This window comes from Dromaius novaehollandiae, chromosome Z (genome assembly GCF_036370855.1).
Source record: "Dromaius novaehollandiae isolate bDroNov1 chromosome Z, bDroNov1.hap1, whole genome shotgun sequence".
In the NCBI taxonomy this organism is placed as follows: Eukaryota; Metazoa; Chordata; class Aves; order Casuariiformes; family Dromaiidae; genus Dromaius; species Dromaius novaehollandiae.
The window spans coordinates 22,993,968-23,012,531 of NC_088132.1; the positions used below are offsets into that span (position 1 = coordinate 22,993,968).

The following is an 18,564-nucleotide window of genomic DNA, read 5'->3' on the forward strand; positions in this document are numbered from 1 at the left end:
TGCAGTCTTTCACGGGCTGCCAGAAAGGGTTTCTTGGCCAATGCTTTGGGAAATGGTGACAACAATCTAGACCACTGACAGCTGCTGGCAAAGCAAACACATCAGAATGGAAATGTCAAGATATTAGGAAAATGGGCAAGTCACAGTTCCTTGCCCCAAACTGCTGGTTTTCCTTTTTCTCCCTTTGTGGTCAGAGGCCTGGTGAGCAGATTGCAATCAGTGATGGCCCTAAAAGAGAACAGGTAGCTCCAGCTGAGGTTGGCCTTTGCTGGTCCCTGTTCCCCACACTCAGGATGACCATATTAATGTCTCACATGGGTGCCTAGCAAAGGGCAGACTCTAAGTTTTAGGTTTTCATTACAGATGAAGTGTTCTGAACAGTGTTATGTACAGTACCAAAATCAGTGGTCAATGTGAGATAGTACATGCATAAGAATGAGGTATGGCATCAAGTTCTTGATGTAACAGCAGGAATTTTGCCTTTTTAATATACCTGTAAACTCACTACCTATTTCCTATCCTTATGCCTTACTCTTATATCCTTGTACTGATACAAGACAGCACTGTTATCACTGTCTTGACAATATAGTGATGGTTTCAAAAAAAGAGTGGTGGTCAGAATATTGCCATAGGAACAAACAGATGATGCTGTACATTTCATGGGTGAAACGCTGTCTTGCTGCTACATGCGGACATTAACACTGATGATCTTAATTAGTGCTACATCTAAAGACATTTGTTTTTTTTCCTGACGTATGAATATGGCAGGCACACCATTTTACAGGTCTGAAGGGGTCTGAGACAGAGTGAATAAAACAACTTCCCGAAACTCAAGTAACAAGTCTGAATGAGCCACAACTGCGACCTGATTTCCTTCTGTTAAGTGACTGTGTGCACACATTCTTCTTCATCGCAGGCTCGACTCCCTCACTGTATTACAAAGTATCTGAAAACAACAATTAGCAATTAATTGTGGAGAACAAACTTCCAAAAGCAATGAAAGGCAGATGGAGCAAGAACAATGTAATCTGAATTTTCATAATTAACCATTTATTTTTCCTGCATAGGCTGCAGTTGCAGAACCCTTCTAACAAGGGTTTCCTTGTTATTTTAGGAGCTGTATACAATTTAATTCATTCATTGTACACTCTCAGTCATCTGCATTAAAGGCTAATGAAAAGCATCGAACCCTTGAACCAGCCAATAATGTAATTCTCTAAAGTAAAAGTTATACCTCAGCTTACCAAAATATGATCCAGACAAATCTGCTATGAATCATATATGTCAACAGTCTCTGTGGCTGCCTTCTGTCTGACTTTTCTATATATAACCGTGAGGCTCACTTAATAGCTTATTTGCAACATGCAGCTCTTTGGGACCAAATGTGGTATCTACATACTGACCGGAATACCAAGGGAGCAAATAAATGTTCACAGACATGTTTAACAACTAAATAAGCATTCTAATTTAGTAGCAAAGAAAAGCAGTAAGTTTTCATCACCCTATCTCAAAGGTGACCCTCTGCAAAATGACATCAGGCTACCATGCTCATCACAAACTGATGCAGTATCAGGTGTTAAAGAAGACAACACCCTAAGACTTATGCAGGTTATTGTAATAAAAGCACAGGAGCTGGCTCTTCAGCCTTTAACCAATTGCTATAGGTGACAGCCCAGATTAATTTAGCCTAAATTCAGGCCAGCAGATCTGGAATCTTCATAATTAAGATCTAAGTCATCCTTTAAAAATGCCCAAATCCCTGCACTGGTCGCAGAGGCAGCACAGACAAGCAGGATGAATCTGGGCCCATGAGCTGGATCCTGCAATCGTCAGATGTCTTGAACTTCCTATTGCTAATTTTGAATGTGAACCAATTAAGACTGAAAAATAGTTAGCCTGCCTTTTTACTTTTGCACATCATTTCTCCAAAGACAGACAGGCTATTGATAGAGGACAGTTCTCTTCTACTGTATAATCCACAAAAATGGAATCCTGCACAGGAATTCATCATTATACCTGTAATCATGTACAGCAGTAGCTATTCCTATATTTCGGAAAGTAATTAACTGAAGCTACCCACAGCAGTCATCTCATTAGACAGACAGACATAGTAAGAACCCCCCAAAATGATGGAGGTGCGCAGTGATTTCTAAAGATCAAGTCTTTGACAAAAGACGTAGTGAGGAGATACATTTCTACTACTGTGAGGGCTACAGGAGAACAACGTTGACAGGCTGTACACGGGGAAGTATTAGCACGCAAGGTCTCATGCTCATTTTTGTATACTAGTGATAATTAGAAATCTTGTATTCCGTTGTTTGTTCACATACACATATAGAAGAAACTTTAATATTCCTCTAATAATATGGGTTGAAAACTGATAAAAAGAATCAAAGAATCTATACATTTGTAAGAATAGATATCAGATTTGAATCTTATTTTTCAGTCCTATAAGTAGAGACACAGAACCTTCACATAATAGTCTCAAATCTATACATTTTCATAGTAAATATGAACAGTAATTTATTCAGAGTATATAGGATTCAAAGTAATATTCACAGATAGGACTCAAACCTGATTTTTTTGTTTCACATTTTATATCTATAGTATTGTCATAGTAATCTAGAAAATAAGGCAGAAAGAGTCTGTAAGAAGCCCATCCCTTGTCCAGGAAAGGATCAAGCACATTTAAACCATGTTCAATGGCTGTAGAATGCAGAATGTTATTTTACATGTTGTTATTCCATAAAACAACTTAAGCGTATAACTTATGATGTAATAAAATAATAACTATATACATAAGAAAAAGACCTTGCACATTCACTTTATGGAATGCTAGTATGCATCAATTTAAAGACAAAACCAGGAAATAACAGGTTCCCCTCAACAGTGTTTTATTTCTGAAAGCATATCTTCATCTTCCCAAATGCCATTCTTGACTGCTAATAACTCTGTGATTTAAAACTAGGCTGTGTCGTTTTTTGGAGCTTTTCTTTTTTCCTTTTTTTTCCTTCAAAACACACAGAAAATTAAGATGAAGAAAACTGTTTCAGAGCTTAAGTGTTGCCAGTTAGAGATGGGTCTGCTAGGGGCCCACAAAGAATATAATAATTACTTTGACATCTATCAATAATCCAAAAAGCTACGCATGTGACAGAACTGAATAGGCTGTAAGGCACTGAGTGCCCTTTTCCAGTTTAAGTCCAAGGGCACAAAAAGCTGCTAAAGCCTGTCTTGCTTGCTCTGAGCCCTAAAGTAATTGCTTTGTTTGTTTGTTAGGGGTGATTTAATATCGGAGGAAAGCAGTTCAGTTGCTTGGAATTATAAAATAGCACAGAGGGATCAGGGAAGAAGCAAGACCGTAATTCTTTGTGTCCGGTCTTTTGGTCTTAATTTCACCTCCATCAGACTTACTTTGTATTCAGCATATAACAATAGCTTAACCCCCTTTCCCTCACAAGAATCTCATTTTCTTGTAATTATAAAAGTCTGTAGCTACAGGTTTATCTAAGTGCAATTTTACTTTTTGCCCCAATATTTCCCCCTCATGTTTTTGCAGAAAGAAATGATGTTAGTGATGGGAAGAATTCTTAAATAGCAAATCCATTCAGATTTAAAACTTTGGCAAAAATGGCTGCTACCAAGCTTACTGATGCTTCAAAAACAGCATGTCACTATGAGACATGCTACTGACAGGACATGCACATGCCCATGAGAGCATGCACGTGAGACATGCACATGAGAGCTTCCCATACAGCACCAGGTTTGTTTGCTAGTCTCCACCAAGCCTCATCGCTGCCCTGTCTACCGCATTTCTGTCAGATGCCACAGCTCCTGCCTTGCATCAACACCATTTTGCGGTCAATATGCCGGCCGTTGTTTTTCTTGCAGACAGTAATCCAATCAAGCAAGCAGAAATAAAGCTTCCTACAGCTCACTGTAAAACGTTCGACGGGGCTTGGGAGCCATGGGTTTCTAAGAAGATTAAATGAAAGAGAGAACCACATCTAGATCCTTAAATCCAAAACTAGAGCATGAGTCTGCAATTCAGTCCACGCCTGTTACTGAGCTTATTAGCGTTATTTTAAGATGGGAGTCTGTATTTCTTTATATATGCCCCTGTGTGAGGTTATGAGTCAACATTTATTCCCTGTGGCCTCTAATATGAAATAAGAGGTTGAATGGCTTGTGGAGGCTAAATATATATATATTGCGTAACAAATACCCTTAAGGAATTGCTTGCAAGCAAGCAACAGACAAAGAAAGTTCTCCAAATAATTCAATAAGTTATTTAAAATAATGAAAATGCTTGCAGAAACTAGAGATATATTTGCAAATGATTACTGAATGTGTCGGGCTACTTTTGTATTCCTCCTGTATTCCTTAAAAAGACTTATACTTCCTGGGTAGATACTCAAAGTGAAGAAAGAAATATTTTAAATTCACATTCCAACTTACTGCACAGTTACTTGCTTATGTGTCTACAAATCCTAGTTACAGTAATTCCAGTTGTTGGCCTTTTCTCTGCATAAAACGTCACATAGTAAGGAATAGTGACCTGGTCCATTCCCTGGCAAGAATCAAGAAGTCTTGATTTCCTCACTGGAAAGAAAACAGAAATCATTCTTCTCCAGTGATGCAGATTTCTACCCCTACAGAGGCATAAGATAGCAGGAATTACTAATATGATGTATTAAAGTATAATATGTCAATAGCTCAACATAGCATATTCTCTGCCTCAGGCTGAAATGATTTGTTGTTTGGAAGGAGTCCAAAATTTGAGGAGAAAACACAGAAATATTTCTCTACTTAGGCATAAGAATATTCAGGAAAAAATGAGAAATGCTGCTCCAAAATGGTAAATGTTTGAGAAAGTCTTACAGAAATGGATTACTGGGCAGAGTATGGGTAAAATAAAAAAGGAATCATGAACACTACTATCCTATGGAGCTGCAATGTATCACACAGGCCTTTTATGTCGCCTACACACTACCTTTCACGTAGAGGTTTGTGGGGGGGTGGGGTGGGTGGATGTGCCTACACACACACACACACACACACACACACACACAAATGGCTAATGGTTCCAGGTCACTCTGACATGAGACAAGGAAAATTTTACAAAATCGCTTCACTATAAGGCATAAAGTAGGATTCTGAGTGGCAGCAAACAGCCATTTTATCTGCGAGACTGAGCACTAAAGCCAAAGGCAAAATTCCTCTGAAATTTACTCCATGATTATTCTCTGACCAAATTGCACAGGTATCCTGCCATTGGTTTGAGTGAGAGGAGACTCAGGTTTTGTGTCTGTGACTTAGAGAGAAACTAGCTTTGCCGTGCCTTTTCCAAGGCTGCAAAAATTCACTCTAAACTGGAGAATTCAACCATTTTTCAAGGTATTCAACACCTTGCAGAGTATTTTTATAACTATTTACACTGTAGCATTTAGACAAGACGAAGCCTTCAGTGTATTAAATGCTATTCAAACAGGTATGTCATCACCTAGAAACATTCAAAATAAAAACAAAGTACAGCAAATGGATATAATAAATGTTAAGAAGAAAGCAGGAAAAAAGGAATATTTAAATAACAATAAAATTACACACACATGAAAATTAGCTGTTAGACAACATTATACTTTCAAGTTATTTTAGCTGATTGCTTTAATAATGTGTAATTTAACAATATGATTATTTCTAGCTTTTTTCTCCTTGCCCATGGACACAGCAGTTTCTGGACTTCCAAAACAATATATATGTTTTTTTTCCCCACTCAAATAGAAATTTGTCATAAGTTTTAACTAAATGATAACTTGGTGATTGTGACAGAATCTGTCAGAAATCTGGCAGAAATTAAAAGGGATTTGATTTGTAATTTGACAATTTGATAAAAGCTTGCACCATTAATTAAACAACAAAATTAACATTTGATTAGGCCCCAAATAAAGTTTAGGCTCACATCCGCTATCCTTACAAATCCCACAGACTTCAACTGTCTCCCAGGCATTCCCTCAGGCAAAAGCCCACAGGTCTCCAATCACGCCCTGAAGGTCGGCAGACACGGGCTCTGGCAGCGGACGTGCCTTTTCCTTAGTGCGCCTCATCCGCCAGAGCAGTTCTAATAGCAATGCGAGAGGGTGAAAAGTTAACACCAGCTGGTTATGCAATGAATGTCACCGCTAATACCATTTACTTTACACAAGACTCGCAGTAGAAAGCAGTTAAGAGGTGATAAAGCAGGATTAATTCCTGAGCAAAAATTCTGATTAATTTGTCAGTGGAGGCTATAGTACAAACTCCCTGTTATTATCATTCTTCTTCCAACAAAAAATAATTTTGTACCAATACAATTCTTCCCTTAAGCACTTCATAGGGTTGTTAATACCATTACATATATGCCTTTAAGCCTATTGTCACACACCTCACCTTAAAAAAGTCATTCAAGATCATTGCTATTTACAGCTATTCTGTAAACAAATACACCCAGAAGACACAGAAGATACACAGAAGACAGTGTAATAGTAATGGAATATTGCAAAATATGGTAACTGAACAGTAATTATTTTTTAACAGCTCTGATCATATTGTCCCATACAGGGACAGTAAAATAGCTGTGAGCCACAGCTGATTCTGACAGCGCAGGGGTTATATAGCTAAATAAAACTGCTTTGGAGGCAATATCAGCTCTGAACCCTCCACCTGCTGCAGAAACAAACACAGTCGCTGAAACCTCTCATTGCCCTCCCAGACATACAGCTTAACTCTACTGCCAGTAAGACAATGGCTATTTTTTGAAATTTTCATTTTTTCATTTTCTGTTTTTGGAGAGGAACACATGCAAGCCAACACACAGCCTCAGACACACAAATGGTGATTGCATTTCCCCAAAGTAACAGTGACTGCCTGCAAAATAATGCAATATGTGGTAATATACTACAATCTTTCTCCTGTCAAATGGAATTGGTTTTGGAGCAGTACCTCTTAAGGGTGTTTGGACTCAGGATTTTCAATTTGTCTGTGATATTTTGACCTGCACATAACAATACAAGAATTAAACATGCGCAAATTCACAATAAAACAAAACTAAATCCAAACCATCCCATTCATCTATTTTCACAAAAATCAAAATAGAGCATTATCCCTAAAATTTTGATTTATGTCCTGCTGCACAAAAAATGCTCCCTTGTATTAGATGCTGTATTGGCTGAGACTTGCTAAAATCATATAGTGAAAATAAAGTGTTTCCTTAAATTGTCTCCTGAATACATTTGTGGAATAAACAATCAGCAACTCAGTGACAGCTTGGATGATTGGCAAAAGGCAGACTGTATGCTAACTATATAGAAGGGTAAGCATGTATCAATATACATAAAATTACACCTACTGAATCATATCCTTCTTCCTAGGCACTTTGTGTGACATTTATCTTCTTCCACCACGTGCCACGGAGAGTGGGAACTGATTTCATACTGTTGTCTAAGCACCTACTGTGGCGAGAGCCTGATTATGACCTCAGTACTTTGATAACAAAATTAATAATAGTTCAAGGAATTTGTGGCTCTTTTAAAAGAGAAAAATATGGAGCTGAGAGCATTTTGTAACAAGGATTTATCACTGACAGACCAAATTTTCAGAGTTTTGAAATGCACATCCTTGTACAATTGGGTATTTAGTCTGTCCTGAAAAAGGAAGCTGGCAATTTTAAAGGGATGTACTTAGTGAAGGGTTTTTGACTGAAACCACAAAACCGGCACCCTTTTTTCAGGACCAGCTTCATCTCACCTTATGATGCATAACAACTGATCTGTGCATTATAAATCCATTAAAATTATCTGCTTTTGCCATACCTTTCCACCGTACGCTCTAAAAGGCTGCTGGTTCCAAGAAAGAATTTGGATCTCTGGTCCGTGCCAAGAGCACACTTACTGCTGCGTAGGTTAATGGATTCAGCCAGTGAGTTAAAAATCAAAAGCAGTATTTAAGAAAGACCTGGGTCAAATACATAGAAATAAGACTTATCTGAGTTAAGGAAGCGTCATTTCTTGCTCTACAGAATGCATAACACTGCCCTAGTGCACATTTTGCAGCTAAGGCAAAATATGGAAGATGACTATGGAGAAATTAAGAAGTCCTACTGTTTATATTGAAGTTCCATTTAGAAATAGCTACAAGGGTTGCTAAATGGATAAGAGAGGCCTTAATCGATTGTTAATCAATTGTTTTCGATACTACAGATACCACAATTTCTCTATATCCACCAGTAATACATCCTCCCATTTATAATATACCTCACGTATAAAACACTTTTCTTATTCACTCATCTCATATTGATCCTTTTAAACTATAAACTTTCAGAGTTGCTTTGGCTCTGCATTTCTTTGCTTTTGCTGACTAAAACCAGATCCTGAATTTTTGGAAGGCGCATGGGAAGCTATTTTGAAATACTAGTACTCTATTTATCTGTATTAACCAGAAAGCACATACTGGGTTTGTACATTTGTCTGTCTGTTCCCAAGGATTGCCTTATACCACCTTCACAAAAAATTCACAAGTCCAACCTGAAGCGACAGAATAGGAACCCATACTGTCCACTTCAGGTTTAGTCCTTGAAAAAACTTTCTGCACAAAAGGTCCCTAATTCCTATGGTTAAAAAAATCTGGCTTTTAATGAACATCAGACAAGTACAAAAATACATGTTACTGTTAAGCAAACCTTGGGTCATTATACATCTCCACTTCTAAATCATTTTGTTATAATATTCTCTTCTGTATGAATGTACTATACACTATATTGTTAAAAAAATTAAACTGGCTATAATTTTATTCTACAGCTACAAAAACAAAATGCTTCAGTTCTCAGTGGAATGCTAATTACAGCTGATAAAAAATAGCAAAAACACAGGTCATTAAAGGGACAGAAGCACTTCATAAAACCTAATTTTTTGGCATCTAGCCCTGGCGGTGAAGTGCAGGCTGCTCAGGGATGGCCAAGGCCACTCTAAAGTCAGCGGTGTCCTAAACCTCACCTCCTGCAGTGCCCTCAGTGCTGCAACAAACTGGGGCGCCCTACCCACATCCCCCACTTTGGAGAAGACAGGCACTTACACCTTCCCTTTAAAAGCACCGGGAGGGGTCAATAGTGCCTTTCGAAACATGGTTAGAAGAGGTAGGGAAGTCACCTATGCCTTGCCCCAACACTTTCATTCCACTGCATGGAGAGCTCCCACATCTGCTACTCACTTAAATCACATTCTACTCTTTGTACCACAGCTGAGCACTCTCATCACCCGAATGTGAAGAGATGCTAAAAGCCACCGGATTTTGTTAAATCTTAGTCTGGGAGATAAGCTTGGAGAGCTCACCCAAAGGGTATTAAAGCAGAGTAGCATCTAGTTGGTGGGTTAGGTGGACAAGAGCTACCATACTGATCCACCTCAAGTCTAGCATTTCTGAGCATGCCTGGGAGCAAAACTATAGCACTTGAACTTTCCTGCCGAAAAGCAAAGCTCCTTCAGAGTTTAGCTATCTGCATGTGAGCAGATATTTTGAGTTCAGAAGTTCTGACTTTGGGACTGAAATTCCATCTTCTGTAGCTCCCACATCATGTTGTAGATCTAGACCAAAGCAACCAAGACTGAGATAACCAAGAAAGAAAGAAAAGAGTTGATAAACTTTACAGAGTTGGGACTGCACATTCGTGTTATTTTGTACAGCTTCTAGCACAATGTGTTTTAATCATGGAGTTTTTCTGTCTTCCTGTATGAGAAATGATGTAATACACCATGCCAAACAACGCTTGCCAACACAGCTGTTACTGTGTGGCATTTAAGAAATACTATCTGACTTCCTTTTAGTTACATATGCTTTAGAAAAACAAAAACACATTGATGGATATGTTGTCCCCTTGCTGTTAATTAAAGGTGCAGAGCTTCAGTCTTCCTTTCCGCAGCATAATTAGCAAAGGGTGTCTAATCAATCTTAGGGGATGGCCATGATTTAAGAACATTTAATCTGTGCTGCATTTCCATGCTGTCACTTTCTGCTTCTTACCCAAGCCCATACAGCAGGAGTCTGTAGTGCTGAAAATCACTGTAATTGCTGCTTTGTTCTCAATAAGTTATCAGTGGGTGCTAAAATAAACTCAGGATATCAGCCCCACTTTACTAATGGCTGCTTATATAAAGTAATCAAGCTTCAGGTATGTCAGTAATAATCCCAAATTGCATCAGTAATGCTATATGCTAAGCATAAATTGAGGAGCACCATACATTATGCTCTGTTACTGCTATTGCAGTAACTTACTATAGAGTTACCATAGTGTTATAGCAACTATGGAGTTACTACAGAAGTAACTTAAAAGGTTTGAAGATAACCAAAGCAAATAAAATGTAACAGAAAACACAGGTTTTTAATCAAAATAAAACTTGGTACAAGAACCACAGCAATGCACATTCTCCAGATATGTATACAAAGCAATGCAGCTCTCTCATGTGTTGGCATGCAAGGCCCCAGGTCCTAATAGCTCTATATTCACACACCTCTACATTCACACACCTGTGCTTGCACAAGTTGGCCAATCATGTAACATCTGTAGAATAAAACTCTGATGTTGCTGTGAACTACAAACAATGTTGTAGAAAATCTTTCTCCCACAGAGAGAGAAGAAAGGCTCTATCAGTAGGGTTACAGCTACTGCACTCAACATCGAGACGCCTTGAAAAAACAGTTCAGGCAGCCGAAACAACTACAACAAACTCAGACCTTCTGCAGGTTCAAGTTTTTTTCTGTAAACATGCAAGGAACTTGTCTTTTCTCCTTAAACAAATACATATTAGATCAGACTCTATAAGACTGTGAGTGTGTGTAAGTGTGAGTGTCCTTTCCCCCTTTCAGTGCTTTGCTAAAGAGTCAGAAAGCAGAGAATTAGCTAAAAATAGTGCTAACTGCCTTTCCTTTAAAATGCAAATACTGCCATTAACTACAATGTGGCAACACTTTAGACCAGCATAGATCTTAATATATCACACTGAAGCTATTAGGGTTTCTTGACACAAGAAAATTGGCAATAAAATAATGTCAAACTATGTTTTCTTGGTAAAAATAGCTCATTTTTCAACAGCAACTCTCTATAAATGTAGAAAAATTGTAACTGGCTTGTATATACCATAAACTATTTATCTAAAATGGTACTCTCAGTGAAACAGATGTCATTGCACAATATCTCTGTCTCACCCACATTCTGTTCTCTTAGTTGCCAAAGAGAACAGTTTCAAGTTATTTACTGAGTGATCAGATTCAAGTCTTTCTACAATAATCTCCATGATGCACTGAAGAACAAAGCAGTACTTAAACAAAATGCATTTTTTCTCATGATGCTCTATGATGACCCATCATATTATTCAACGTGCCTTACCAGTAGAAACTATCAAGAAAAGACTGAAATCTTTGCAAAGGTCAAAATAGTCTTATTTTTAACAACTTAACTTTGTACCTCAGCTATTTCCATCTTCCTCTCCCTTCCCCTTACAGTTAGTTTCAACCTTCTCTTTTTAAATGTGTTCACTCAACTGAGGACTGCATAGAATTATTATCAAACGCGGGTTTTCTTGTTTTTTGTTCCACAAATTCATCCATTCTTGTGGAGGATGACTATATAAAGCCTTAAAATCCTGCCGTGTAGAATAATTTGTGTTGGAAAGGACTTCTGGAGGCATGGAGTTTGGCCACTGGCCATCATAGGGCCAATTCAGGGCAGCCAACCGGGCTCAGCGTCACTTCTCAGGACCCACCTTGGCCTGCTCATGCCGCCCTACACAGCCAGACTTGCCCCTCTGGTTCCTCCAACTGCTGTACTTCTCCTTTTGCATTTTCTTCTTGTCTTTTCACAAGGCTTTATCCTTTCATCCTTCCTTTTTCCACCCTTGCTCATCGCTGTCTCCAGAGTTCAGTAACATCCTGCCATCCGATCAACACCATCCACAGTTCAAACACGACCTTGCCAACACATCTGGTGCAGCAAGACCACACAGTCTCTAGATGCAAGCAGCTTGGAGTTTGTTCTCATCAGGTTCATCATATTGCTACCAAAAATCAAATTACTAGATTTTCCTCAACCTATACTCTTTAAGAACTCAGACAGTTTTTGTTGAAAAACTTGTGCAGCAGAACAGTGTGAACACACTGAAATTCATACTGAGCACTCGGTCTGGGTTTACACACATTTGTACAGATAACTCACACACTAAAGAAAATAAAATCAGAAGAAGTTGCTTAAGTTTGAATATTCATAGATTTCTAGCACCAAAAACCCCTCCAAATTTGAGAAGTAAAGTAGAGGACTGTGAAAGGAATTTAAAAGACACCTAGAGATATGCATGTACTTTGGCAAATTGATAAATATATATAGAGAGAATGATAGCCAAGCAGAGAAATCATTTAATATCTAAGACCTTTTTTCATAGGAGATGCTGTCCTTCTGAAAAATGTAATTCTTCTTGCAACCTTTATTGAAGAATACTGGTAATCAAAGTACTGAAATTAACATAAAACACATTTTAATATCTTAAAGCTTTTTCATCAGATTAGGTTTTTCACTCTTTGATGTCTGGTTGCTAAGCCACCTAACCCTTCAACCCTCCAGCTTTATGATGCCTTATTTAGATGTCTCAACTTTGTTGAGCTGCTTTCAGATTACAACAGAGAGTCTTAAAGATAAATACCACAGGCAGGTTTTCGAGCAGACCACTTGACAGTTTAGCAACAGCAGAATCAATAATGGATGTGTAGAAGTAGTGCTGGCAAAAATAAAAAACAGAATCTTCTAGGCACTCTTGAAATAAAGTTCTTCAAGAGCATTCAAAACTGCAGATTCCAGAGAGCTACCTAGGCATTTTCTGCCCTAATGGGAAAAAATACATTTTTCCATTAAAAACAATTGCAAATTTTGCATTTGATATAATAGTTTGCTTATACACGTTTGTATTTTGACATTATAGCACATTCTTGGTGGCTGGAAGCAATCTAGGCTTACAAGAAGTGCTGAAGAAAGGACTCTGCTACTGAAAGCAATGACTATCACTTCTGCAGTACTTCAAATCCTCACTGATTAGAAATTAAGCATCCATGTGCACTCTATTCACTACCAGGCAGCAAATCGTAAACTACAAAAATATTGTATTCTTTGCTTTAGGATATAACTTTTAAGCTGAACATCCTTTTTTGTCAAGCCTCAGGACACGTCATTGCTTTTTTATTTAAAAAGCAACAAAAAGCAATTATATAGTATTAGACAAATATTAAGTAAATGAATACAGAACTTCAGTGAGATTCTCTCAAAAAAAATAATCTATGACATCCTTGCTATTAGAAAATGAGTTCATCCTGCTAAATGCTCTTGAAGTGAATATCAAATGAATTATCATTTTGGAGTGCCAGTGGAATATTCAAAATTCTGTCTTTCCAGCATGGCTCATTAGAGAAATACATGCTCTCATACTTTCAGAAGCTATTTTTCACCACGAGGTAGCAAATACATCTTTGCTAAATTTTGCTAAATTAGAGGATTTTTTTCATCCCCCTTTACCCCTCAGTGAGTTTCTCATTCCAATTAACTTTGTGTTAACTCGTGAAAATATATCCACGAAAGACGTGATGCAGGATTTGGGTGGAGGAGGGGATCTGCTTCTTTTTAGGAAAAGTAGACCTGTAATATGACAATCTCTACAGAATAGTAACTAATATATCAAACAATAAATGAGTGAGCTCTCCAAAATACATCTTTTTAAAATTAAATCTATCCGGAGTATTTTAAACATTGACTATGATAAATGTGGCTTGTAAATTACTTATTCTTCTATCTATCTAGTTGAAAATAATTGAGATACCACGGTATATAGCTACCTTTGCCATCTTACAACCCAGACAACTCAATGCAGTTGTATTTCACACTGACCACCGCTTAAGAACAGTAAAAAATTCATATGCCATGCATGTCCAGTTTATTGATAGGTGAAGGTGGATTAATTGATTATGGCTGCTTCAGACGCTATATTCTCTTCCTACAGTACACACATAATACAAACTGTGAAAGTGCTTATAATGCACTGTGAAATAATGCATCATCAAGAAACAGACAAATTAATGCAATTTAAAAAGTCTTCACTGGTTAAGGCAAATACTTTGTTGGTGTTTACTCTTGTTTTTATTTGCCTTTAAAACCTAGCATATGCATGTTGAGAAAGACGAAGATAAGAATTCTAATTCTGGAAAAAAGAATGGAACAGAAAGGAAAATATGAAATTACAAGAAACATTGCAGAAGTCTTAAACTAGGTTAAAAAGTAAAAAAAGCAGACTTTTGTTTTTATTTTGGTGGACCTTTTGTGGTTCCAATGCCAAAATGTGAGTATCTCTCTTAAAAGTTCTGCATATGGGCAAAATCATCAGTTTTCTGTGAGTCACAGGAACGCAGCCTCTCTATACAGTTACAGGTGCTTAGTCTCTCTCTCCCTCTGTTTGTATGTCTATACATTTATACCATGATCCTCTGGTATGTGGCTGTTACAGAAATAAACGAAACAGTGAATAGTTATTCACTGAATAATATAACCTTACCTCATGAATAAGCTGATTGTCATATAAAACTAGACACTTCGATTTCAGTATTAAACATTCAGTTAACACACTGCCTACATCCATATGTATTTGTGGGTTCAACTTCGAAATTAGTTTAAATATATACTGCTCTAAGAAGGGATCTGTTTAAGAGGTGGTGGTGGTAACTCCTGAACACTTCTGCGCATAATTCCCTACCCTACTCATGGCCAGGTATGAGGCCAAAAATCACTTTGCTCAAATGCAAGGTATAGTGCAAGAAACAATCATACTTAAATTGAAGATCCCAGCCTTTCGCCATTGTTGTCACTGTTTCTCCAGGGATATTTTTTCATGTAATTGTTATTAATTACAACTGGAAGTAAATATTGTATATCAAAATCAGAAGATGAAAAACATGTATAAAAATACTGTTGTATATTTTTCTAGGTGCTTTTACTTTTTTGAGGAAGTACAGTAAAAGTCATTAAAAGATAAATTCTGTCAAAAAACATGCCCCATAGCTATAGCTACTGCTTCATGTAAAAGCTTGGAAAAGAAAGTAATTTTATTTCAGGCCTTATCGATGTGGCAAAACGCTGAACAATAAAGGTTTGGGTCTTTCTGTGTGCATTTTTTTCCTTGTTGTTCTTGTGATTAGGATGGTTCTGGAGTTAAAAGCTATTGATTTCCTAGAAAGCTGCCTCATGTTTTATTTTTTCAGTTCTATTTGACTGATTAAACAAAAGACCTTTTAGCAAAACACTGAACTTCCTATATTGCTTATTGTACTATATCAGGGCCCTTATGAAGGACTCAGCATTAACAAGAGCGGTATTATACAAATCTCATTAAAAACTGACCAACCTTTCCTTCAGAGTCTGCTGCTGTTACCTTCTCAACCTTGTTCCTGTTTAAAAATCTTTTCACCCATTCTTCTACTTGCACATTGAACTTCATGAAAGTCACGTAGCAAAAATACGCTGTCAGGAGTGCTAAGCTTTCCCACCACATGATTAAGTTATCCAGAAAAAAGATGATTAGCAAGATCAAGTCAACGATGTAAAAGGACACATCTCGGAATAGCGGCCACCAAGTGAGGTTCAAGATCTCTCTAGAAAATAAAGCACACATTCCAATAACAAACAGGATATTGAACACGGCAGACCCCACTATTGTCCCAATGCCCACATTGCTGTGGGATATGAAGACTCCAATTAAAGAAGTGAAGAGCTCAGGGGCTGAGCCACCAGCAGCCATGAAGGTTGCCCCAGCCACATCATCAGATATGGCCAGTTTTTCCGTGATGACAGTCAAGGAAGGAACAAAGAACTCATCGCAGACTATGGCTAAGGCTATGAACATGTAAATCATCCCAATGACATGGAGGATTACTGCTCCCTTTCTTCTTTCCTCCAGAGAGAAAAGGTCCTCTGGGTACTCCCCCTTGGCATTATCTTCTGTTGCGTTGCCGTGCTCAGCTTTGTTATTCATAGAAACAGGTGAATCTGGGGTGCCGTTTTCGTTCTGTTCTGTGAAATCCAAGAGAGTTCTTTGGTGCCCATGCTTTAGCCTGGGGCTATCGAGGCTGCTGGCCAGCTCTGTGCTACGTGGTTCAGTCTTGAAAAAGGCACTAATTGAAAGAGAGAAAGTACTAATGGCCATTATACTCACGAGAAGCCCTATTATTCGTATCAGTCTCAGTTTTTTCCTGACATTCTGGTTCCGTCTGCAACCAAAGAGTGGTTCCTTCAAACACCACTCCTCAAGGACACTCGCAACAGTGTTTTTACAAAGAGCCATTTTTTATTCTGTGTGAGATGCCGAGAGAGTCAGATGGACTGTTCCTTCATGCTTTTCTCCAGCTTTGAAGTTAAAGGTGCTTTGAGAGGTTTTCCAGAATCAAGTACTTTTATTCTTCATAGGAATGGTTTTCTTCATTCATGCTTAAAAGGACAAACAGGTGTTATTAATATTAGTGCAATACCATGTGATTAGAAGCATATAAAGAAGTACTTAACTGAACTGGGTTAAGAATTTAAAGCAGAATATTGCTGACTGTAACATAATACCCTACCACAACCTATCAGACACAATACCAATAAGTTTGTTTCAACAGTAATCCTAGGAATAAAAATCTATCAATATTCAGATCATTTTATGTCTTTCAGAAGGCACTGCTCAGCATTAGGTCTCAGTTGCTGACAAACAATCCTAGAGGAAGGTAAACTGTCCCCAAATGATTTGCAAAAATGAATAAACTATTATTTTAATATATACACCGAAGATTCTTACCTGCAGTAATTCTCACCATGATCTCGTAATGCCCAATTCCCAAATGCAAGGGCAGTAACATATGAAAAAGCAATCGAAGTACTAACAAGCATCTCGTCAGACCTTTATGCAACTGAGACAATATTAATGGAAGTGTTATGTCTGCACACAGCAACGATTATCGAAGCGTAGGTAACATACTACACCATTGGCACAGGATCAAAATAAAAATCTAACACATCCAATGGCTTCTTTATTTCTCCTGCAAAATCCAGTCAAGTTAGCAGAAAGAATTCAAGTTTGCTTCTGCTCAGATGCAGAACTAGGTAAGACAAAATTTTCATTCAATTCAACTTCTGTTTTGGTTTATGTTAACACATTCAGCTACCAATGCAGGAAGTTACAAAGAATATTTATGTGATATGTATCTTTTCAAAGGGCCAGTCCTACAAATCCTTAGGAAAACAGACTATATTTACTCAAGAATTGATCCTGAAACAAATGAAACTATGAGAAGAGAAACAATGTGAAGAAGAACAATTCTTGTATGCCAGGGGTGACAGTATTGCACCAACACTACTTTTATAACAGGAAAAACTGCTGTATAATAGTAGGTGCTTATATTACTGAATTTAAAGAACATTTTTAACGTAGAAATTAGTGTATGGGCATAGCATATATATAGCATGGTGCATCTCACACAATGCAAAACATAAAACAATTTTTAAATCACATTATTACTATTTACTACTTTTATAGTCCAAAACACTTTGTCACACCAGTTATTCGAGGCATTTATAGTAACAGTTGAATACTGAAGATTACACACCTATAAGCAGGATACTGATCTTTAAATTCTCAAACACAGAATTACAATCATTGCTCACAGTCACTTGCACACAAGCTACCAAGTCGTGCCCAGTTTTTCCTCCTTTCATCAACAGCTCCCATGCTAAGATGTCGCGGAGACGCTCCGCACCCGCACGGCTACAGCACCACAGCGGAGACCCTCCACTTCCCACCCCGGGTTCACGGCTCACAGACCGCCACAGCAGCACGAAACAGCGAGGACGACAGCACACGACCATCGCCACGGCGCCGGCGGCATGCACGGCTCGGGCCGCCCGCACCCGCGCCCGCACCCGCGCAGCGCCGCGCAGCCACCGCGCCGCCGCCGCCCGCCCCGGCGCGGCGCGGCGCAGCGCATCCCCGTCCCCCCGCGCAGCGCAGCGGCCGCGCCCCGCCGAGGTGCCGGCAGCCTCCCCCAACTCAGCCCAAGTTCGCCCCGCGCCAACTTTTCTCCCCTCCCGCACCGCCGCCGCGGAGGCTCCGCACCCCCCGCCTCCAGGCGCGGCCCCCGGCAGCCGCCCCCCGCGCACCGCGGCGGCGCTCACCCGGAGGCGCGCGGCGCTGCGCGGGCGCTGCGCGGCCGGGGCCCCTCGCGGCGCGGTCTGCTGCGGCGGCGGGGCGGGCGCGCTGCCCGCGGGACCCGCTCCGCGCCCCGCCCCGCGCAGGCGGAGCAGGAGGTGGCGCCCGCCCCCGGCTGCGGGCGGCGGCGCGGCGGGGTCGGGGCGAAGCGAAGCGAAGCGGGGCGGGGGTGCGGCCGCCCTGCCGCCTCCGGCCGGGGGCTCTGCGGCGCGGAGCTCGGGGTCTGCCCGCCGCCCTGCCCCAGCCGGTGCGGGTTAGCGGCTCTGCGGTG

General features: G+C 39.4%; 1 protein-coding gene across 4 annotated transcripts in view; it reads right to left on the minus strand.

Annotated features, from left to right (window-relative positions):
* The window catches only part of SLC24A2 (solute carrier family 24 member 2), a 114,574-nt gene extending 96,230 nt beyond the window's left edge, over positions 1 to 18,344 (minus strand). For all 4 annotated transcript variants that reach the window (XM_064502844.1, XM_064502842.1, XM_064502843.1 and 1 more), the window contains exons 1-2: positions 18,260 to 18,344; positions 15,459 to 16,537 (exon numbers count right to left, since the gene is read on the minus strand). In XM_064502844.1, the coding sequence (XP_064358914.1) occupies positions 15,459 to 16,394 (936 nt within the window). In that variant the 5' untranslated portion in view covers positions 16,395 to 16,537; positions 18,260 to 18,344. The remainder of the gene's footprint in view (positions 1 to 15,458; positions 16,538 to 18,259) is intronic.
* Positions 18,345 to 18,564: the final 220 nt, after the last annotated feature.